Source organism: Mustela erminea, chromosome 9, assembly GCF_009829155.1.
Source record: "Mustela erminea isolate mMusErm1 chromosome 9, mMusErm1.Pri, whole genome shotgun sequence".
In the NCBI taxonomy this organism is placed as follows: Eukaryota; Metazoa; Chordata; class Mammalia; order Carnivora; family Mustelidae; genus Mustela; species Mustela erminea.
This window is the reverse complement of record NC_045622.1, coordinates 95942871-95965509: the sequence shown is the minus strand read 5'-3', so window position 1 is coordinate 95965509 and position 22639 is coordinate 95942871. Positions and strand designations below refer to the sequence as shown.

General features: G+C 57.5%; 1 protein-coding gene across 7 annotated transcripts in view; it reads right to left on the bottom strand.

Annotated features, from left to right (window-relative positions):
- Positions 1-22639, bottom strand: part of DGKZ (diacylglycerol kinase zeta) — a 41871-nt gene that overhangs the window by 6564 nt on the left and 12668 nt on the right. For 2 of the 7 annotated variants that reach the window (XM_032356462.1, XM_032356463.1), the window contains exons 1-14: positions 5738-10822; positions 5275-5383; positions 4743-4838; positions 4347-4424; positions 3190-3246; positions 2720-2788; positions 1731-1802; positions 1500-1616; positions 1312-1383; positions 980-1075; positions 617-699; positions 455-515; positions 240-353; positions 3-143 (exon numbers count right to left, since the gene is read on the bottom strand). In XM_032356462.1, the coding sequence (XP_032212353.1) occupies positions 3-143; positions 240-353; positions 455-515; positions 617-699; positions 980-1075; positions 1312-1383; positions 1500-1616; positions 1731-1802; positions 2720-2788; positions 3190-3246; positions 4347-4424; positions 4743-4838; positions 5275-5383; positions 5738-6453 (1881 nt within the window). In that variant the 5' untranslated portion in view covers positions 6454-10822. Of the gene's footprint in view, positions 1-2; positions 144-239; positions 354-454; positions 516-616; positions 700-979; positions 1076-1311; positions 1384-1499; positions 1617-1730; positions 1803-2719; positions 2789-3189; positions 3247-4346; positions 4425-4742; positions 4839-5274; positions 5384-5737; positions 10823-22639 lie in introns of those variants that run through there. The other 5 variants (XM_032356465.1, XM_032356467.1, XM_032356468.1 and 2 more) reach the window with 3 other exon arrangements.

Below are 22639 nucleotides of genomic sequence, written 5' to 3'. Positions count from 1 at the left end.
ACCCGGTCAGTGGCGCCCTCGTCACGCTCCTCCGGCCCCGCGTCGGGGTTGGGCTCAGCGCGGAGGTCCCAGCGGTCTAGCTGCACCACGTTGCCCTCCTCCACGTGGGAGAGGATCTTGGACACGGGCTCATCCGTGTAGCCCTGGTGGGACAAGGCAGGAAATGAACCTCTCCAGGGGAGAGGGCCCCCCAGCCACTCAGCCCACCCCCGCCCCGCTCCCCGCCTGTGGGCTCTTACCCCACCCCAGTTGAGGGTACGGGCCAAGTCATTGCCAGTGCCCAGGGGCAGAATGGCAACAGGTGGCGGGGGCTTTAAGCGCAGCTGGTCCAGAGTGGAGAGGATCCAGCCGACCTGGAGGGAGAGGGGCAGAGCAGAAGAGGCCCGGTCAGACCCGTGTGGTCCAGGCTTCGGCCCCTCGCCTGAGCAGCCTGAGGAGCGGCCACAGGACTCACCGTGCCGTCACCTCCACACGCCAGGATCCGTAGGTTGTGCACTTTGCGGTACATCTCCAGCCTGGAGCCAGAGGACGGAACAGGGTCAAGGTGTGTGGGCCTGAGCCCCTGTGCCAGGCAAGCCCTCCCCACCGTCTCCACAGGGCCGCAGCAAGCACTTACGCCTCCTTGGGGCCTCCCTGGCTCAGGTCAAACACTTGTCGGGGGTTGAGATACCACAGGAAGGACTGGATGATCTTAGCGCCCTGCAGGGGACCAGGGGTCAGTCAGGGCCTGCAGGCCGCAGTGGAGAGCAGCACCCGAGAAGGATGCTATAGGAACCAGGCCCAGCAGGGCCAAGGGGTGGAGACAGGCTCCTGTCTCTGGGTCACAGGGATGGGGCAGAAGCTGCAATGGGACCTGGGAGCAGCTGCTGGGGATGGGGGCAGGGGTGAGGAGGGGGTGGTGAGGAGGAGGGGTGCGGAGCCTGAGCCCACTCCTCCCCTGCAGGCTCTCCATGGAGCGGAGCAGGGCAGCCATGCGTACCTGGTTGCCCCCACTCTTGGGGTTCACAAACACCAGCAGGGGCTTCATGAGGGGAGAGGGGGTGGGCCTGATGATGAAGGGTCTCCAGCGGCCCTCCTTGGAGACAGAGAGACTGTAAGACTCTACCCCAGTTTGGCAGACCTCACCCCCGTTCTCGGCAGTGCCCCCTCCCGTTCTGCCGCCCGGGCAGACCTTAAGGTGGGCCTGGCCACAGAGAGGCACCTTGGATCTGGCCTCCCACCCTCCTCTGAGGCCCAGAGCCCACCAGTGGCTGCACTGGCCCAGGGAGCTCAGTACTTCAAGAAACAGGCCCAGTCAGCCCCAGGACCAACCTCTGGCCCTTTCTTGCTAGATTTCCTCTTGAAGGATGCTCTCTTTTTCTTCTTGCTTGCCTTGAGGGTATTCTGGAAGGGAAGCAGGGGCATTGGGGACAGGCAGATGGGTGGGGGCGGCTGGCAGTGCCCACGTGTGGAGGTGGTGTCCCGGGTGCGGGCGTATCCCGGGTGCAGGCAGGACTCACCTGTGGCCTGCGGGCGCGGAGGATCCAGGTGGGCGGGATGACCACAGCAGCGTGCACACCCAGGGAGCACGGCTCCTCGATCTGTTGCAGCATGAAGCAGGACACCTTGCTGTGGTACTGGGGGGGGCGGGGAGGGTGCAACTGAGCTGGGCCTGAGCTGACAGCCGGAGGGGGCCCCCACCCAGTGCCGCCCAGGGAACAGCCTCCGGGGGCTGGGCGAGCACCACTCACGGCCTGCTTGCACCAGGAGCAACTGATGGCCACAATCTCCTTGCTATGGAAGGTGAACTTCTGCTGGAAGCCCTAGGGTAGAGAGGGTAGTTGGGGCACCAGTGGCCAGGCCCAGAGCAGCAGGCCCAGCCCCTCTTCCGTGGCCAACACTCTCCACCCAGGGAAGTTGAGCCCATTCTTTAAAATTAAAACAATTGTCGAATAAGCCTCCAGAGCAGGGAGGCCTGCAATTCTCTGAAGTTAACTCCAAGGAGCTGGGTGCCCACACCCAATCTGCTAGAAGGGGTCACAGCTAACTCCTGCCAGTGGGAATCCCCCCCTGCTGACCCCGAGGCCCCCCAGTATATGCTTAGAGGGCTTCACACTTCTTAACAGCACCTGCCACATTCATTCCCTTGTTCATTCCATGGACGTTTACTGAGGGCCTGCTGTGTGCCGGGCCCTGTGCGCGGCACTGAAGTGAGCAGAGGAAACAGGAGTGAGGCCTCGAGACCTTCTAGAGCCTACGCTTACTGAGGGAAACAGCAGAAGCAGATGATGAGTAAGTGACCGCCACACTGTGGACTGGGCTCAGGAAGACTGCCCACAGAGTCTGTCTTCAGCCACATCCTCCTCCAGGAAGGCAGGGACCTCACAACCCGACTTGGGGTTCAGCACCCAACAGGGGCTCAACACATACTGTGCTCAGTCACCAAACGAGGCTGTCTACACAATTCTCAGAGTGTGCTCGCACGGCTTCCGGGCAGTCCAGATACACTGCACCAGAAACTCGCTTTCTTCCCTGCTCTCCTGCTCCGTCCAGAGACCTGGGTGTTCTGGGACTGACTGGGGCCCTCGGCCAGGCTGGGAGTGAGCCCCAGGACTCTGCACGCACGAGATACCGTCAGCAACGGGCAGGTCACACTGGACACACGGCCTGAGGCTCAGGGGCTGCAGGGGTCAGGTCCGGGGGGCTGCGGGCCGGCCCACCTCCCCGGGCAGAGCCTCACCTTCCCACAGTGCCGACACTTGCCATCCTGGCGTCGCCGGTGTACCCAGTGGTGCCGCACAAAGGTTGGCTGGTGGAGGAAATGAGAGCATCACTGGAGTGAGGGGTGGAGAGGCGCGAGGCCTGAGTGTGGCCCGCACCCCCAACACGCTAACGTGACGTATGGGGCTGCAGCAGGAAGCTCTCCGAAGCGTGCGTGAGGGGAGAGTGGCTGGAGACTTCTCTCCATGGCCTCAAGGTGGGGGCAGAAGAGCAAGGAGGCGCATGAGACAGGCGGTGCCTCCCCCTCTCTGCAGGCGGGGCCAGCCACACCTTCCCCATCAAGACCCTCTCTGAGCCTCAGCCCTGCACCTCCCTGGGCCCCAGAGTAGCCTCAAAGGGGCTGAGTCCCCCAGTGGCACTCTGGAGACGCTGGCAAGTCCACTCAGGAAACTTGGGGCCTCCTTACCAGTGACTACCCTGGGCACTTACCTCACGGATATTCCTGGAGCCTGATTCACGGAAAGACGGCTTACAGCGGAAATTTATCTGTGAAACATTGCAACGACCCCCCAAATGTCAGAACCTCTTTTCAGGGGGTCAGGCATCTAGTCACCTCCTCCAGGAAAGTGTCACCCAGAGTCATCCTCGCAAGGCAGGGATAGCTCCAAATCAACCTGGGAGCCCTCAGAATATGAGACATCTCTTCTCAGAAGCCCTCCTGCACCCCCTGCCTCCTCTCCACTAGTTAGAAGGACCTTTCCTTTCTCCTTTATTACCTAGGGATGGGGGACACCGGGAGTTTTATGCCCACCTCTCCCACTAAAAGGCAGCACGGTTTACTCCTCCCAGATTTTTCCTTGTCCTCCAGCGCTCGCGGCCGAGGCTCGCGCAGGCACCCTGCTCCTTGCCTGCAGACTTGTGCGGGCTGCTTCCTGGAGACCATTAGCTCATTCCTGGAAACTGCTTTGGTTTCCACCTTGGGCTCTGGACCGCTCAGGGCTATGTTTGTTTCTCTTTTCCCAACTGTCCCTGCTTCAGCCTTAGCACAGTTAACGGGGAAACCTCACTCTAGGAGTCAGGGGCAGGGGCAAGTGGCCCACATTAGCCGTGTTCATGTTGTTCTTATCCTACAGGCTTTCCCATGTGCTGCTGGGGTTTCTGCTGCCTGGGGAGCTCTCGCACCCTCTGTCCGGACCTGCCTCCCCAGTGCTGCCTCTACTTCCCTTTGGAAGCACAGGGCCCACACTTGCCACCAGCTGTCGATACACTGTGGACAACAGTCCTTAGGGCAGACAGAGCCAAGGTGCAGCAAGACAACAGCCCTTTCTACATGTGAACTTAGGCACAGGTAAAATGGTGTCCTGGCTGTCACTCATTCGTTCATCCCACTGAGTAAAAGTGAGCCCCACTCTGTGCTAGGTTTGTTTAGGGCAGAGGGGACAGGGTGGATACAAAGCAGGGAGACAGAATTCAAGAGCGGGCATTCCAGCTCCGGGGTCTTTGGCTCTTCCCACCACGCGGGCTGGGACATTCCTGGCAGGCAAGGCTTGTCACGTGAACATGCGTGTGGAGACGCACACGTGTGCACTCTGAGAGGCCTTGGGCACCCAAGGGAGGGGCGGGAGGGGCTGAGGCCCAGTCCTCACCTTCTCCAGCTGTTCGATGCAGGGGGTGTGCACCACGATCTTGCAGGCTGCACACTTTCTCCGGGACACTGATTTCTGCTGCAGAAAATGAAGAGAGGGCCCTGAGGCACCAAGTAACTCCGTCCAGAACTCTGCCCCAGGGCGGGAAGAGAGAGCCTTACATGTGCCCCAGCACGGCTGCCCTCTGCTCACTGGCACATCCCAGTTCTGGCCTCAGAGCAGAGCCCCCATTCGTCCTGCCGTCCTTGGGCAGCCCTCAGCAGGGGCGCGCAGGTGACTGTCTTGTTGCCACCTTCCCTTCCAAGGTCTACCACTGCCAGGCCCACAGAGGTCCACCCAGGGCTTCTAGACGCGCCCCACCAGCAGGGGGCAGCCTGCCACCCAGAGCTCACTCACCAGCATCTTAGCTACACAGTACTGCTCCCCAACATAGCAGAAGTCCCCCGACACGTTGGTCTCGAACCAGATGTGTTCCCCATACGTCGCGGACTCCTAGACCACGAGATGAGCGTGCTCAGCGCAAACCTGCTACCCGGCCCATCAGTCAGTCCCCGCCCTGCCCTACCGACTCACCATCCTCCCAAGACAAACCTCCTCCGGCCACCACAATCTACTTTGCTCCATCCTGTTTCCCCACTGTCCTTACTTTTCTTTTTTTGAAGGTTAAAAAAAAAAGTCTTAAGTAATCTCTACACCCAACGTGGGGCTCAAACTCACAACCCCTGAGATCAAGAGCCACAAGATCCACCAGCGGAGCCAGCCGGGCGCTCTTCCCACTATCCCTGCTCTTGAGGGCTTGGCTCAAATGTGGCCACCCCAGCAGGTCGGCCCTGGCCCCAAAGGCCCACAGGCTCCTCCTGCAGCTTCCCCCAAGCCCAGCAGGGGCTGGCACCCTCCTGTCCCTCTCTCCCAGCACCCTGCCACTCACGCTCCAGTCCACAGTGCTCCGAATCTGCCGCTCCGGCTCACCGCATGGGGCTCCAGGAGTGGGAGGAGGGGGTGCCAGGTGCTGGAGGCCTGACTTGGTGATGGCTTTCCTACAGAGGAGGAGATCGCTGAGGCCAGCTGAGCGCCTAGAAACTCTGCTTCTTCCCGCCCCCCCCCCACCTGGGGTGTCTGTCCTTGCTGCGACTTCAACCCCTGGCCCAGCCAGGGATGGCAACGAGGAAGATAGGGGACGCCCCACGGCAGCCCAGGACTCTGATAGGTTCCCTCCAGGAAAACCAGCCCTCCTCACAGCCCCTGTGGGGTGCGCTGGCTTCCAGGCACTGTCTGGAGCTATTCCCCAGAGAGGGGGCGCCCTCGCACCACGCCAAGCCTGGAGGTCCTTCCTGCAGGCCAGCCCCCTCGGGGGTCAGCACACTCGCCCTGCCGGCCGCAGCTATACCTACGCAAGCAGGGCACTCCAGGCCTGGGGTCCTGCCGACTTGCGCCGCAGGGCCACCTGACGCCTGCGGGACAGCGGGCGCACACAGGCGGGCATCGGCGCACCAGCGGGGGTGCCCGAGGCTCTTCGGCCCCCCGTGCTGAGATGCTGGCCTGGAGACCGCTGCTGGCTGAGGCGCCGATAGTAGCCGTGCAGGCCCCACAGGGCACGGTCATACACCGCGTCAGCCGGGAGCAGGTGGGAGGAGGCCCGGCGCCGGCGCAGGCAGCGAAGCATGGGCGCGAGGGTGCCCTGGTGTGAGGAGGGCCCCAGTCTCCTGGTGCCTGGCTGGGTGGCACTCGGTGCCGCAATGGCCACATCTTCCTCCTCGCTCATGCCTACGAGCCCTGCCAACAGCAGGCGTGTGCCCAGAAGCTGGGGCCCGGCCGCGGCAGGCTGCAGGGTGGGCCCCTCATCCACGATGAAGCGGGGGTTGCAGGCAGGGGGCACGGTGCTGGAGCGCCGGCGGCTGGGAACCCGGGCGCCCCCCCCACAGCTCAGGAGGCAGCCCTGGAGCTGCGCACTGGAGCGGCGCCGCTGTGCCAGTGAGGAGGACGCCTGCCCGGCGGGGGAGCGGCGTCGGGCCTTGCCTGTGGGCAGCCCCACGCCGCTGAGCCGCCGCTGGCCCTCCCCAGGGCCAGGCACCTTCCGCTGGAAGCGTGTCCTAAAGAAGGTCTCCATGGCAGGGGCAGACAGACAGCTGTGGGGCAGAAACCGGGAGCATCAGGGGCTGTGCCAGGCTGGGGCCTGCCCTGCGCCCAGGAGCCCAGCCACAGCCTCTGCCCTTTGAGTGGACAAGGGACACAGGGAGGAAGGGGGAGGGTCCACGGCCTCTGACCTCCATCAACATGGTGTCTGATGGTACCACGGAATCCTCAGGGGGCCCATCTTTACCATGGGGGGAAGCACTAACACGCTCCCCAGTTATACCCTATGCCGCCCCAGGAGTTATGGGGGAAGGGCTTCCGGCTCCCCATGAGGCTCCCCGTCTAGGCACCATACACCACAAAGCCCTGGCCTTTGGCTCCCTAGCCTGAAGCTGATGGAAAAGAAAAAAGGAAGCTGGAAGCCCGCAGTCCTGGGTCCCAGGTTGCAGTTGGCCTCCTCAGACTGAGGGGCCAAGGACAAGTCTTTTCTTTCCCTCTCTTTGGGCCTTTGTTTGGCTACCGACTCAGGGCAGCCCGGGTTTAGGCATCCCCTCCCAGGATATGGCACAAACTAAGCTATGATAATAAAATGAGGCTCTCTGAAAAGAAATTCAGTCCAGTTATGCCCCTAGACTCTCTCAGGCGCAAGTCGTGGGGTCAGGCTGAGAGGGCACTCGACGCGGAGAGGATGTGACTTAGGGATCAAAGGGCCCTGGGGACCAAGGCCCTCAGGACCAGGGGAGAGCCACCCCAGGCCTCACGCAGGGGCACCCTTTATGGGGAGCAATGAGAAGCCCGAGCCAAGAGGAAAGGGCTCTGGCTGTGCATCTCTATCCAGCTCTGAGGGGCTCCGAGAAAGAACTTTCCTGTTCTAGACTGCTCTGTCTTACTGTGCCGCAGAGGCCTAGTACGCATCTCCCTCATCTTCCTCGTGTGGAAGGCCGGGTGAGGTCTGCAAACCCTTCCGGCCCAATGCTAGAAGCTCCAATGCTCCGCCCAGAGCTCCCTCCTGAGGGAGGCAGGACCCACAGGATGATCCTTCCTCAAACCATCCTCCCTTGACCTGTGCTGAACACGGGCCCAGCTTCCTTTGCGAGCTCATCTACTCCTGGCTGCCCCTTCTTCACAGGCTGCTGGATTCCTGCACCCTCACTTCTGAACGGTGGGGGAAGGGCAGGAAGCCCAGTAGGCTTGGGTAGGGGAAGAGGACAGGAATGCCTTCAGGATGCCCAGGGATGCCTGTGCCCCGCCATCGGGTGGTCTCCTGGGCCCTTGCAGCCACAGAGAGGTCTGAGCCACAGTCATGGGATACCTGCCTAGGCCCGACAAGAGAAACACGTCTGCCTGCTGAGGGCCTGGCAAAAGTCAGGCATGGCTGGTGCAAGCCTTGGACAAACAGGGGTCGACGCTAGGCTAGGCTCGAGGACTCAGGCCCGGGCTGTGCATCTACTGGCTGTTTCTCCCACCGCCCACTCACAACCCTGTGAGTCTGGGGGAACAACGCCAGGCTAAAGCCCTGGATGGGTGCGGGGGTATTCAGGGAGGGGCACACAGAGCCAAGGTGTGGGGAGGCAGGGTGCCTGGGGAAGCAGGGTTGGAGACTGCCTGTTACAGGCCCCCGCCTCTGCAGGGGACAGGGAGAAGGGCAGGAGTTAAGCTGGGCGGGCAAGAGGACGGGGCGTGGGCAGAGAGCTCCCGGCTTCCTAATGCAATCAGTATCATCACAGCGAACGTTTATTGAGCTCACCAGGTGCCAGGCACTCTGCTAAGCCCTTCACAAACACACGTGTCATTTTATAAGCCAGAGCGAAGTGGAAGAATAGGTCTGAATCCTGCCATGTTCCTGATGGGAAACTGAGGCACAAGGTGGTAACATGCCTGAAGTCCACAGCGAGTCAATGGGGAGCCAGTGATGGAACCCAAGTCTGCGTGAAGGCAAAGCCTGTACCCCAGAGCGGCGGTGGAGAATAGGCTCCTTCCTTTTGGGCTACAGGGCTGGGGCTGAGTGGGGAAGCCCTAATAAGAGCAATAACAGCCCCACTGACAGAAGACCTACAGTGGAACGGCCCTGAGCTAAGTACTTTCATTTACCGTCACACTTGATCCCCAGCACAACCCTGTGAGGCCTGGACAGGTACAGCATGTGGCCCAGGTCACAAGGCCGGTAAGCGGCAGGACCAGGACCCAAACCCAGGGCTGCCTGACTCCAGTCTGTTCAGCACCCAGGGAGAGAAGCCTGGAGGCCTGGCTGCTCACTGCTGCCTGGGCGCTGACTTGCCAGCGCTCCCCCAGGGTGTCAGCTTTCCCCAGCCGTCTGGTCAGGCCGCCCTGTGACAGCTGCCCAGCCTGGAGGAGATTAGTCACCCGGACACACCGCCTGATGCTAGTGTCACCCAGAGAACAAAAGGCCACAGTCAGTAGGGGGGAGGTGCTGTGGGCACTCTGAACAGCGATGAGGTCTGGGCCCTGCCTGCTGTCCCAGACCCAAACTGACAAGAGGGGCCGGGGGCGGAGGCCGCCTCATGATAGGGCGGCAGCCGACAGGCGCTCCCATGGCGCTCTGGCCCACACGCTGCTGGGCAGCCCCAAGTGCAACCGTCCTGGGGCCTCATTGGCTGCCTGGCGGCACGGTCCCTATGAGTGGGGAGCAAGGCAGGCTAGGCCAGGCCACTGTTGGGTGACCGTCCCCACACGGGCCTCAGTTTCCTTGTTTGTCCAAGGAGGCTGTGAGACTGGCTGAATTGATCTTTTATGAGAAGCTGTCCAGCAAGGCACCCATGCCTCTGTGCTCCCAGTGCCCCCTCCCTCCCAGGCCCCATGCTTCCTGCTCCTCTGGTCTCCATAGAAACCTCTGTCCTCTGGTCAGCAACAGCCTGATACCAGACTTCCGATCTCTGCTGAGGCTTCGTGTAGGTCCAATGAGAAGCCCTGGCTGGCCTCAGGCCTGTTCCAGCCCTTCCCCAGAGCACGGCCCTGAGCGGTGGTATTTTCACACGGCGTGCTCTCCCATCTCCATCGTCCCCTGCGTTACGTGGGGAGGTCACTGCAGGAGGCCCCACAGCGTTCTGACACCAAGAGCCGAGCACAACGTCTACCCCCCAGCCTTCTCGTGGGGGACCTGAGAGAAGCCTGTCACACCCAAAGGGGACAGGATGGGAAAGGACTCAAAGGCTCCATGAACCTCCAGCTGGCTGCTGAGAGCCTAGGGAGGGAGGACAAAGGATGCTACAGGAGAGACGCCCATGGTGGCATCGGCCATGTGACCTGGATGAACAGCCCCCATTGTGTCTACAGGCACCTGCCAGGGGGTGAGCAGGCATGTGTGCCCTAGCTTCGCTGGCTACTGGCTAGAAAGAACCAGACTCCCTACCTCCCAGCCCAGACTCTCGCATACCCTATGTTGGTCTCAAGTGGAAAAGCCCAAGGGCTTTGGAGTCCTAATCTGCCATTGCTTTTCCGGCCATGGATCAACTAGCCTTTCTGACCCTCAACTTTCTCCTCTGCAAAATGGGGGTACCAACCTAGTTCCGAAGGCTGGTGTAAGGGAGGTTCCGATAAAGTACCTGGTGATACCTGGCAGAGGGCAGGGCCTACACCGGCAGCAGACACAAGGGCCTGGGGATCATGCCATCTCCTGGGGTTTGTCTCTGCCCGTGGCCAAAGTGGAAACCCAGAAAGGGAAGCAGGGGAACCCAGGGTGGTCACCACCCACCACATGAAGAATAGAGCCTGACAGCCAGAGTCACCTGGGGATCTGCTCAGCTGTGACATGTCCTCTGCCCCTTGCACCAGACCCGGCCCCCAGAGGTGCTCACACAGGATACCCCGTGGGATGCGGCCGGGGTTCTCACTCCCTCAGGCTCCTCCCCTCAGGGAAGGCTGGGAATGGCGCACAATGGCCCCATTTCCAGCAGCCCCAGAGCAAGGGCCTGGAGTGGCCTCCCCAGGGGGATACTGGTCAGAAGCCACCTCTGGCTGCTCTGCTCCCACAGCCCGAAGGTCAGAGGGAAGGAGGTGGGGACAGTGGGAAGGGAGCGCAGCCTGGAGCCTGCTGAGACAGGGTCTCCCTCTCTGAAGGTCTTTACTTGCTGAGAGGAGCCTGCTCGCAACAAAACAAAACAAAACAAAAATACACAGCGGGGAGCAGGTGGGCCAGCGCTGCACAAGAAGAGCAGCAAGCAGGCCGTAATGTTTACCTCCACAGGGTCCGGTGGGCGCAGGAGCCCAGCCCCCCCTTTCCTTTCCCTTCCCTCCCCTTTTCCGTCAGCTTCAGAGCCTCATCCAGGAGTGGTGGTGTGTGGACCCACCCAGATCCCTTCCTCCCCGGACCCACCCTGACAGATACAGGAAGGAGGAAGCAGAAGGCAAGGAAGGGTTGGGGAGGAGGGATGGGGAGGAGTCCCCTTTGACCTGATCTAGAAGGCAGGGTGGCAGGCACGAGGTGGCCGAGCGGGTGGGGCCCTGGGGTCCCTTGGGCAGGCGAGCCCCAGCTCTGGCTCCAGCTCCACGCTGCTGGCCTCTGGCTGAGCAAGTCCTAGTTTGGAGAGCCAGCGCTGTGGCTGCTGCTCTGCCCCCTCCCCCTCGCCACCCTCCTCCCCCTTGCCTGAGCAGCCGTTATGAAAATAACCCCATTGGTAACCAACTGCACTTCCTCTCCCAGCGGTGGCTCCAGGCCCTGCAGCAAGCAGGCGGCCGGTGGGCGGGCGGGCACACACATATCAGTCCTGCCTCCTGGCTTCTCTTCCCAAAGTTCCCAGAGCCAGGCTGAGCAATAGCCCATCGGCCTCCCCTCCACCTGGCACCCGGCAGAGCACACACAGCCCCTGCCTTGGCTCCTGGAGGTTTGGGGAAGCAGAAGTGGGGGGTGGGTCGTGCCCCCTCTGGCCACCGTATGTCCTCTCGTACCCACTGGATAGGTGTTCTGGGGTCTGGAGCAAGCATATGAGACAGCTAATCACTGGCGCCCATCAGAATAACCACAAAAACATATGTGTCGAGGCTTTCACAACTTACAAAGCATGTTTTCATAAGCATTATAAGACAGGACGCTTATGATTCTCCCGCGCGGGTGGCATTATGGTCCCAGCTAAATCAACAGGGCCACCTGAGGCTCCCGGAGGCCCGGGGCTGTCCGAGCTCAGAAGTGGCTAACCTGGGGCTGATCAACCCGGGTCTCCCGGCCCTGCCAAGGGGGCCTGCCAGAGCTGCCCTGCTCGTGTCCCGGAGAGGCCAGCCCATGTCACACTCACGCTGTCCAGAATGCCACCCCTCTCCAGCTTACACTCCTGGCTCTCTAGGGTCGAGAGTGGCAGCCCTCAAACGTCCACCACCCCTTGACACTCTTTAAAATTACTAACGATCCCCAAAAGATTTTGTTTACGGGGGTTAGAGCTACTGCTCTTTACCGTATTAGTAATTAAAACTGAGGGGGCGCCTGGGTGGCTCAGTTGTTAAGAAGCTGCCTTCTGCCTTGGCTCAGGTCAGGATGGAGCCCCCATCAGGCTCCCTGCTCAGTGGGAAGCCTACTTCTCCCTCTCCCACTCCCTCTGTTTGTGCTCCTGTTCTCGCTGTCTCTCTGTCAAATAAATAAATAAAATAAAAAGAAATTAAAACAGAGAGATTTAAAATATATGGACTCATCTAAAAACAATAAACTCCTGGGTACCTCAGTCTGTTAAGTGCCTGCCTTTGGGTCAGGTCATGATCGCAAGGTCCTGGGATCGTGCCTCCTGTCGGGTTCCCTGCTCAGCGGGGAGCCTGCTTCTCCCTGTCCCCCTGCTTGTGTTCTCTCTGTGTGCTTCTCTCTCAAATAACTAAATAAAATCTTAAAACAAAAATAAAAACAAAACCAAAACCCCCCAATAAGCTCATTATGTGTTAACATAAATAACACATACTTTTCTTTTAAAACACAAACTGTATTTTCTTAAAAAAAAAAAAAAAAAAGCTAGAGGAGTGTCATTGTTTTAATTTTTGCAAATCTCTTTAATTTCTGGTTTAAAAGAAAACAGCTGGATTCCCCAACTGCCTCTGCAGCCAGTCTGTTGTGATACGTTTCAGTAGAGCATGTGAAGAAAATTCTGCCTCCCTCTGACATGTCATTAGAAGAGAAGTATTTTAATGGGCTTTTTAGGCAGTGATGGATGTTCTTCTTTGCCACTATATCACAATATGACAAGTGGTCGTTTCTTAAAGGTTAGTGGCTATGTGGAGTCTGAAACTGTATCAATGAACTTTTTTTTTTTTTTAAAGATTTTATCTATTCATTTGACAGACAGAGATCACAAGTAGGCAGAGAGGCAGGCAGAGAGAGAGGAAGGGAAGCAGGCTCCCTACTGAGCAGAGAGCCTGATACGGGGCTCCATCCCAGGACCCTGAGATCATGACCTGGGCTGAAGGCAGAGGCTTTAACCCACTGAACCACCCAGGCGCCCCATCAATGAAATTTTCACTCTTGTATTCTGAATTCTGTAACATCGAGCATTGGAAAATATATTTTAGTGAGTTATGCAGATCTGCCAAATGTTGACACATTTCCTTATACAAAATCAAGAACTCACACTTGCTAACATCACCACTGGTCTCCTCAGAAAAGTCCTTAAAGTCCTGGGAAGCTGTCAGGCCCTAGACAGTGGATACAAGGTTTCTAAAATTCTAGTTTTTGCTTTTCTAAGGCTCAAAGTTTACCATTAGCAACAAATACTGATACTGGTTTTGAAGTGGCAAGCTCACTTCATTCATTTCTGAGAAAATGTCTGCCAGATACCCAAGTCTGAAGACTTCTGTCTGTCAGGTGTTCTTTCATGTTAAAATGGTATTCCTTAAAACACGTTAACTCACACAGCTTGCAGCTCAGCTACAAAGCTGCTTTTCAAGGGGCGCCTGGGTGGCTCAGTGGGTTAAAGCCTCTGCCTTTGGCTCAGGTCATGATCACCCAGGTCACGATCACCTGGGATTGAGGCCCGCACTGGCTCTCTGCTCAGCAGGGAGCCTGCTTCCCCCTCTCTCTGCCTGCCTCTCTGCCTACTTGTGATCTCTGTCTGTCAAATAAATTAAAAAAAAAAAAAATCTTAAAAAAACCCCCAAACCTGCTTTTCAAGACAACCGTCACAGTCCGGATTGCAGCAAAACTGCCTCCTCCGCACAGAATATGTGGAAAGAGGTAGACTCGAGGATTTGGACTTTGTAAAGTTAATACTTTTTGTTGCATCTTGCTGTCGTGAGCGGGAGGCATACAACGGCTTCCAGTCTACGTTGGGGCCACTGCCTCGGTTTGTGCCCAAGTTCCAAGCCGTTTCACTCCACCCTTGCCTCTGCGGCGTGGGTACGACTGTTAACGTGGTGAAAAGGGCATGAGCCAGGGCAGCTCTGAAAGTACAATTATGCAAATAGTGTTGATAGCGCCAACCCTCTGCAAGGGTCGAGGGCACCCCCAGGACTTTGGGAACCACTAGTTCAGAAGGAACTCCAAATCCTCCGGCCTGGCAAATGTGGTTTCCGTGCAGCAGTAACTCAGCCTCCTATGCTGACAAAAACCGGGTTCTAACCCAGCCATCCTCTCCTCTGTCCTGCACTCCGGCCGCGCACAGCCCACCTTATGCCTGGAATACCGGCCCCTTCCCCCCTGCTCACAGCTGCCCAGCCAAGAAGGTACCACTCCCACCGGTCACCTCACACTAATTATTCGGCTTCTTCTCTGTCTCTGGACCCCTGGAGCCCTCATTCTTTCAAATCCATATGCCTTGTTTCTCTCCCAACCCCACTGGCCACCAGGCCACAAGCTGCTGGGGGCCAGGGCCCAGGGGCTGTACGTTGTCGGGGCCTGGCAGCACAGCGCCTGGCAGGGAGTCCAGTGTTTACCACCGATGGGCTCAGGAGGAAGGAAAAGGGAATTCCGTGGGGGAGGGGCGAGAGCCATGAGGGAAGAAAAGGGCTTCCTCTGCCTCGGGTACCGCACCCAAGGGCTGACCACAAGGCCCAGGCCGGCCCAGGCCACTTCTCTTTGTTGGGCACAAGGGGATGGCAACAGCCTTTGTTCCAGCAGCTACCTTCCTCTCTTCTCCAGAGGACCCGAAGAGTGACCAGCAGAGACCCCTGTCCGGGCTGGGTGCCACTGCCCACTCCCGCTCTCCATGGCTTTCCTTGTGAAGCCTGGACAGCGGGACGTGGCACCATGAGGGTTGTGGGCAAGGAGGGGAGAGGAAGGGTGACTCAGATGCTTGGGGGCTGGGGCTGGGGCCAAGCCCCTGCTCTGAGCTCCCTGGTGTCCCGAGTCCCTGTCTCATGGTCTGGCTCCTGCAAAGCCTGGGAGAAATGTCTGTGGAATGACAGGCTCATTCCTTTAGGGTCTCCCCTTCAAGCCATCCTGCCACCGGCACCACAGGTCGTTCCAGAGCGCCCGCCGACCCAACTGGCCTTCCAGTGTCAGGTGAGCACAACGCAAAGCCCTTGGCCTGGACACATCTGGCCTCTCCTCTTCCATACTTTCTTACATTTTATTTGACAGACACATAACATGCTTTGTGCCAGGCACTGTTCTAAGCATTTTACAAATTTAAACTCATTGAACCTCATTAAAATTAGTAGTAGCATTATCCCCATTTTATAGGTGAGGAAACTGAGGAACAAAGAGATTAAATAACTTGCCTGTGGCCATACAACTAGGAAGTGGCAGAGCTGGGGTTCCAGCCCAGGAGTCTGCTCTAGGTCCATGCTCCAAACCCCTCACTCCCCACCTCTGGAAGGGGTTCTCTGTGCTTGGCCTCTGGCACCCAGTAGTCTATCTGGAACGCCATTCCCATCTTGTGCTTAGTGACCTCTCTCATCTTCTTCTTCTTGTCTTTTCAGAGTTGGCTCAGACACTGGCTCTGCTGGAAAGTTCCTCCCAGCCCCCTCTCCCGGGGGGGGGGGGGGGCGGGGTGGTGAGCTGCTCCCACGCTTGGGCCCTCTCTCTGTTATTCTCAGCCATTAGCACTAGTTTGCAAGCCTGTATCCCACACCAGACTGTGGGCCCCTGGAGACCAGGAACTGCCTGTAATTGCATCCCCAGAGTCTAGAAGTGCCGGACGAGGACCTAAGAGTGAATGGAGGAAAAAGTGAATGGTCCAGGCTCTGCTGCCTGGATGAAACTGAGATCACAGAGCTTCGGGGCACACCGACCCAGAGGCTGGCCAGCTCCCGAGGCCTTCCTGCTGGCACTGGAGGGACAAGTTGCTGGTTTGGGCTGTGCTCTTATGTCTCAGAGGCACACACTGAAACTGATCCCTGACGGGGTTGCCCACATCTCTCCGTGTCTCCCAACACCCTGCTGGCCCCCAGGTCCTTCTTCCCTCATGGCTGTGGCTGAGACCTCTTGTTGCCTTCTCCTGTAACTGCAGCAGGCTCCCATTCCCCATCTGCTTGGAGCAGCATGCACCATCATCCCTCATGCAAAATTTAACTCCCGGGGCACCTGGGTAGCTCAGTGGTTTAAGGCCTCTGCCTTCAGCTCAGGTCATGATCCAAGGTCCTGGGATGAGCCCTGCATGGGGCTCTCTTCTCAGTGGGGAGCCTGCTTCTCCTCCTCTCTCTCTGTCTGCCTCTCTGCCTACTTGTGATCTCTGTCTGTCAAATAAATAAAATAAAAATCTTAAAAAAAAAAAATTTAACTCCCTTTCTGAGCTTTCTGTCCATGTTGCGCCCTCCTCCATCCCCTAGATCTTCTCAGAATCAGCTGTCAATCCCTCCCCCACGACTCCCCAGCCCTGCCTCCATGCACCACTCACGGGACCTTTTCCTGCCTTCGAGGCAGACACTGTGCCTAAAATCTCTTGGAGAAGTTGCAGGAGACAAAGAGCTTTTGCAAGGATGTGGACCCAAAGGTCCAGAGGGGTTCCATCTCTGACCAGCTACAGGACCTCAAGTCAGGTCTCTCACCCTGAGCCTCGATTTCCTCACCTGATACCTGGGGTTAACACCTCCCTGTCTTGCTCACGGGAGCTGGAGAGTTTGTTCATGGCAACCCATTCCTCAGTTGACCAAAATTTTCAAGACAGGAAATTAACTCCAGAGGCCTAAACATTAGGATAGCCACTCTGGAGCGCAGCCTGACAATGGCTGTCTAGAGGGAAGATACACCACCGTGTCACCAAGCACCAGCGGCCCGAACACACGAGGAGCTGTGGACTGGAACAGTCCCTGAAGGACTGCTTCCATGGCAAAGACTCCGCCTGCGCCCGGACTGTCCATCAGCAGGGTACTGGGCAAACAGGCTGTCTAACAGTTTCGGAAAGGATTAGTGCACTGCAGCCCAAATGGGCACACCAGAGCTCAGGTCTCAAGACGCCTAAATCTCCACAATGGTATGGAGGAAAAAACCCTGAATTCCGAATAGGTACAGCATGCCATTTAAATCCAGTGCAGAACCACAGAGAACAGTACTACCTGTTGCTACAGACAGACACCTATGTAGGAAACATTTTTTAAAAGGCCTAAGAATACAAACACCAAAACACAGGATTGCGGTTTCCTCTGGGGAGGGACACATGGGGCCTCTACCTCCATCTAAAGCAGATACGGCACAACAGTAAGATTTGACCGAAGCGGTGGGTGGGTGTTTCATGATTCTGTACGCTTTTCTAATTGTAAAATATTTTGTGGTTTTTAAAAGATTTTTAAAATAACTCTTTAAAAACGCCCTCCCCAGCCCCCGAGAGAGAACGGTTCCCTGGGGTTGCCCTGCATCTTCCGAGGATGGGTTTCAGCAGCGGCATGGAACCCCAACTGTGTTCCTTACACTGTCTCGTAGTAAGAACTCCATGTCTGTGAGGCCGGAAGGTCTCCCCCCAAAGGATGCCTTCCAGAGTGGGGGTGAGCGGGTGGCAGGTTGTGTCAGTGGGGTGTCTGTGTGGGCTGGGGAGCAGGAACCAGCTTGCTCCCTTTCACAACCGCCCCCGCCTTAGTAAAATGTCAGCAAGCTGGGGAAGGGGGGGGCGGAGAGCCAGGCAAGCTGTTAACCCGCGAGATGCTGATGCTGAGGCGTGGGCGGCGCAGGCCCGGGCTCCCAGACAGCTATTTTGGCATGTGCTGAGATCGGGCTCAGCCCTGGCAGGGGAGAGGCCTCTACGTGGGAGCTCTGGACTGGCGCTCTGCCAGGAGCAAGGGGGAGGAGGTCTTTGAAAGGGAGGGAGAGGGTTCTGGGGCCCTTCCTCTCTCTTCAGACCTCTCACTGTGAGGCGCTGAGTACAAGTGAGGCCCAGTGCACTGTGCTCTCCTCCCCAGCACCTCTCCCCAGGCCACAGGCCACAGGCCACCTGTGACCTCAGGGTGATATCAAGGGTTCCTTTGCACATGTCTCGAGTCTTCTGCAACCTGTGCTTTGAAAGCAAGACAAAAGATCACAGACTTGCCCCTCTACTCCATACCCAGCCGGGGAGCCCAGGACAACCCGCTCCCAACCCATTCCCCCTCATTCTCTCATAGTCCCATTCCCAAGGGTCCCCCTAGCCCACCCTTGCTCCCCCTGCAGATGGGATCCTGGTGGCAGTTCTCTCTTGGGGTCCAGGAGCAGGACGTCTCATGGGTCTTCACTCCCACACAAGACACAAATCTCACAGAGCACTCAAGCCCCTTTTTGGGCTCTACCAGTTTGGGCCTGGGAAACTAAAACAGAAGAAAAGGGTGCTAGTAAGTAGGATGGCCTGTGTTCTGAAAAGATCCAGTGGGAGCTGCGTGATTCCCAGGCCAGGCCTCTGACCTCTTTGAGCCTTTGTTCCTCATCTGTAAAATGGGAATAAAACCAACTACGAGATTGTTCTAAGGAGTACATGAAAACAACTGTTAACTGGCAGACAAAGATGAGCTCGCACATGACATGCCTGGATGCAGGGGAGTGTGGGGGAGGGCGGGAGTGGTCGTGTCCTCAGTGCCCCCCTCCTCTCCCGGGGCCACAGAGTCCCTGGTCTCACTCAAACCTGCTCACCACCACCTGACTGGGTCCCTTGTGTCTCAGCTGAGGAAGGGGGCAAAAAGGAAAGAGGGCAGATGGGTAGCTAGTTCCTCGAGGTCGCCTGGTCACTGCTCTGGCCTACTCTTCCCCACACGAAACTACCTTCCAAGGCTGCCAGCCCTGACTAGAGGGCCAGGCAGGTCCCATGCCGAGAACTCTGGGGGGTGCCCTAAGGGTATCAAGGCCTCCACAAAGGAAACAGAGAAAGCAGTCCAGGGGAGCAAGAAATGAGTGCTTGGCACCACCCACTCATCTCACCCAGGAACAAGGGCCGCTGCTAAGCCTAGACACAGGTGCGACAGCTTCCCCTTCTTACCCACGCTGTCTCCCGTGATGACTTTGAGAACTACTCAGGTGGCGGCAGCAGCCATCAGAAGGAGAGGCAGAGGGGGCAGGGAGGAGGACAGGTGGAGGTGGGGTGGAATGTGCTGGGTGGGGAGGATTCCTCGAAACACAAGGAAGGCTGTGGGGTCCTAAGATGTGGTACAAACTGACCTAATACTGGAGTCAGGGGACTGGTGCTGGGGTCCCAGATAACCCCTAGCTGGCTGTGAGACCTTGGCCCAGTCAGGGCCACATCACTGGGCCTCAATGTTTAGGGCGGGGAAGGGGCTGGGCCAGGTGCTGTGGAGGGCTCCCAAAGGGCTTGCCTTCTGCCTCCTTCTGACCGGCTCTGTCCTGGCAGGTGGGGTATCAGGTAACCGGCCGGTGGGCGGTGGCTGTGGGTCCACCCACAGCAGGTGTTTGGTACAAGTGGACTGGCTCCAGGAAGAATCTCCCCTTCCACCTCCCTCTCCACAATGGTAGCTGTCGCCCCCCTGTGTCACTCTAGCAATACTGCAAGGACAAGTTGCCCATCAGCTTCTGGACCTTGAAACTCTCTCTAGCCTTTGCAGGGATATAGGGACCCGACCTCTGCTTCTCCTGGAGCCCAGCACAGGCCAAGTCTCAGAGCCAGTGTGCCCACTCCCTTCTTCTCTGCTTGGGGGGAATGACTGGTAAATTCTGGAGAGGGCTCCAGGAAGCCGAGGAAGGTGGGTCTGATTCTCTTTCCCCTACCTCCCGCTGCCCAGGGCCAAGGCTTTCTGACTAGGGTCACTCAGTCCTTCTTCCATCCTTGCCTGGGAGGACACCATTCTCCTGCTCTCTTTGGGAGCTGGGGCGGCTCCACATCCTGAGATCTGACCTTTTTGGAGTATGACACAGAAAGAAATTGATAAGAGTTGCCCATCCCCTCCCCTGACTTGTGAGCCAGAGCCTGAGGCGGGTGTGTGGCAGCAAAGGAAGATAGAGAGAGAGTGAGAAAGAGAGACCCATTCCAGTTCCTGACCTCCGCCAGCTCCATGCTCCCACATGACATTACCGGTGGGGGTGGGGGTGGGGGCATGCACAGCAGAATGGGGTAAACTGACACACAGCTCAGCAACCGGGGTCACTTTTTCTTCTCCAGCTGGCAGGAACTCAGGGACTCTGACTTGCACCTGGGCCACTCCCAGTATTAGCCTGAGTAGGACAAACCACTCAAAGAGGCCCCTTTGCTCCCAGACATCCTGGCACCACGGACAGGGGTTTTTGCTCTGCAAGAGGCATCCCTCAATACGTGCTGCCCAACCACTGCAGAAACCAACCCAAACTTCAGCTCAGGCAGCCCAGCGGGCACCCTCTACTGGTCTGGACTTCAAGCCCCGGCTCACTTGGGGCCATGCGGCATCACCTCTCAATGGGACCTATTGTCTCAAACTTGTTCCACAGGTGCATTTCATGCCCTCTGGGAACTAAGGACTTTGAGCACTAAGGAAGGGCAGGGGTGGCAGAGCCAATGCTCAGGCTCCCAGGGGCTCTGGAGGCCCAGGCTCCTTATGTCTGGGTGTGAAGCGCCAAGTAATTTCTGATGCCCCTGAGGTGCAAAACCAGTTAATCCACAGGCTGTGTGACCTGCCCAGGGTCAGGCTGCTGGGACCCGGCCAGGGGCTAAGCGAGTCCTCTCTCTAGGTGTGCCCTGGAAGAGCAGGAGGGGACAGGAGTCAATTTGCCTCCCACTTGTGACTGACTACCCCCTAGGCAAATAGGATCTGAAGGATAAGGACAGAGGAAAACCCATTTGTCCTGGGATTAGGGCAGGGCCTATACGGACTCTTCCAGGAGGGGCTGATGGTTCCCAGCAAGGATCCATGAGGTGGAACAGGGCTGGATCATAGCCAAGCTTTTTGTCTTGCTATGCTAAAAGAGAAGAGATTCTTACCGCTCCCCAGATTCCAAGAGGGTGAAACCAGTTGTGGGGGTCTGAGATGCGCTTTAAGGAAAAACCTGACAAAGAGGCTGCCATTCAGAGACTGTTCTACCTGCCCAGCTCGGGGATGGCAAACGCGCGGCCTGGGTACCACCCTGCCCCTCCCAAGCCCACAGCAGAGTGCTGATTATAGAACTCAACCACCAAGCCAAGACCGGAATGCAGCAGCCACCACCAATCTATTTGTTATCTTTGGTCCTCCCTTCTAGCCACTGTCAATTCACTTATCAGGTCCCTCAGCCCCAAGGTGTGAGGAAGGCCTAAATGCAGAGGGTAAAAGCCCAAGGAGAAGCAAGAGCCTGGTTAAGGATGAACATGGAGCCTGAGGAAAAGATGGAGGTGAGGGGCTGGCTTCAGCTAGGGCACTGGGGACTTTCACCTGAAAATGGAAACCAGCAAAGGTGGCTGGATGAGATAAAAAACATTCAAGCCGCCAGGCCCAAAACAAGTGTACTATTCCAAATGTCTGCCCCTCCCTACAACCCAAGCAAGGCGGAGGAGGTCAACCCCAGTGGGCATCTGATTCTCTGAGCTCCCAGGCCTGTCAGTAGAGTCTTTTCTCTCACTGCCCTCTCCCTGGCTATGGGGTCTCCAAATATATTCATTTCTGAATGCCCCACTGCCCAGCACAGCTACTACACAGAGACACTTCTTACTTCCAGATCACTGTTTGATTTTCTTCTCATTAAGCACCTATCAGATCACTTACCATCCCCAGAGTGATGTCATACTTTGGTCCTCAAACCCAGGAGCATATTAGAAACACTTGTGAAGCTTAAAAACAACAAAAACAACAAAAAACCCCGTCCAGGCCCCATCTCCAGCGCTGATGAGTTAGGCATGCTAAGGATACGATCTAGAAATCTGAATTTCCTAAAGCTCCCTAGGTCATTGTGATGTTCTGTTCAGGAACCTGGTCTAGAGAAAGGGTTTTGGACTGCAGTTCAAACTATCTCTCCTTTTTCCTTGCTGTGTGATTCTGGGCAAACCACTTATGTCTTTGAGCCTGTGTTTTTCCTTATCTATAAAAATGGAAAAGTCCCACCTCTCCTGCTTAGAGAATTACGTAAAGGTATTTGTTGGTTCTCTTGCTTCTTGTTCTTTCCCCCCTGAACGTGCCTGAGGTTCACCCCACCTGCACTAACCTGTGCCCTTCAGGAGGGGCACAGCTATAGGTCACAAAAGCCCGATACTTGGTACCCTGTGGGCAGGGACAGGAAGCCTCTGGTGGAGCCCCTCCCTCCCCCTCCGGAGCCTGTGAACACTGGAGGCTACATCCTGCAGGGCTGGGTGTAAACTGCTCCATCTTGTAGGGCTGTGGGTGACAGAATGAGGTACTGGAAGCCTTGCACCCTGCCCCGTTTTATATGGCACCGAAGCCTGTGTGGCTTCACAAGAGCCCACAGAGCTCCATCTGGCAGTGTGAGAATCCTGATCTCTGGGTGTGCTTGGTGACACAGACACAAAGAACAGGGCCCTGGCCACAGTAAGGCTGGCAGAGGGCACAGGTCAGCATTACAGGTTTGCCAAGCCGCACAGCAGGAGAAAACTGCCCATGTTATTGGTGGGTAAAGTCTACCCTGGGAAGGGTCAGGGCAAAGCTCGGGGAGGGGGGTGTGCCGAATGCCACAAAGCCAGGGCAACTGAAGAAAAGTGAGAGGGAGGCTTTGGGCAGGCTCCAAATGGTCAGAGTCCAGCCTGAGTTGGCTCTGGGGTCCTTAGCTGATTGGCTGCAAGCTCCCTGGCCAATGAGAAGGGCAGGGGTCAGTCAGGAAAAAGCCCAAGGAGCCAGGTGGGGTCCTCCTGGGGCTCCACCTACCCTCACCTTACACCAGGGCTGCATGGCAGGAAGGACTCCCAGCCAACGCGGGCACACATGCCATAAGCTGCCTGCCTTCCACCTTTCCACACCCTCCCCCAGTTCCTCACCAGAGTCCTGGTCAA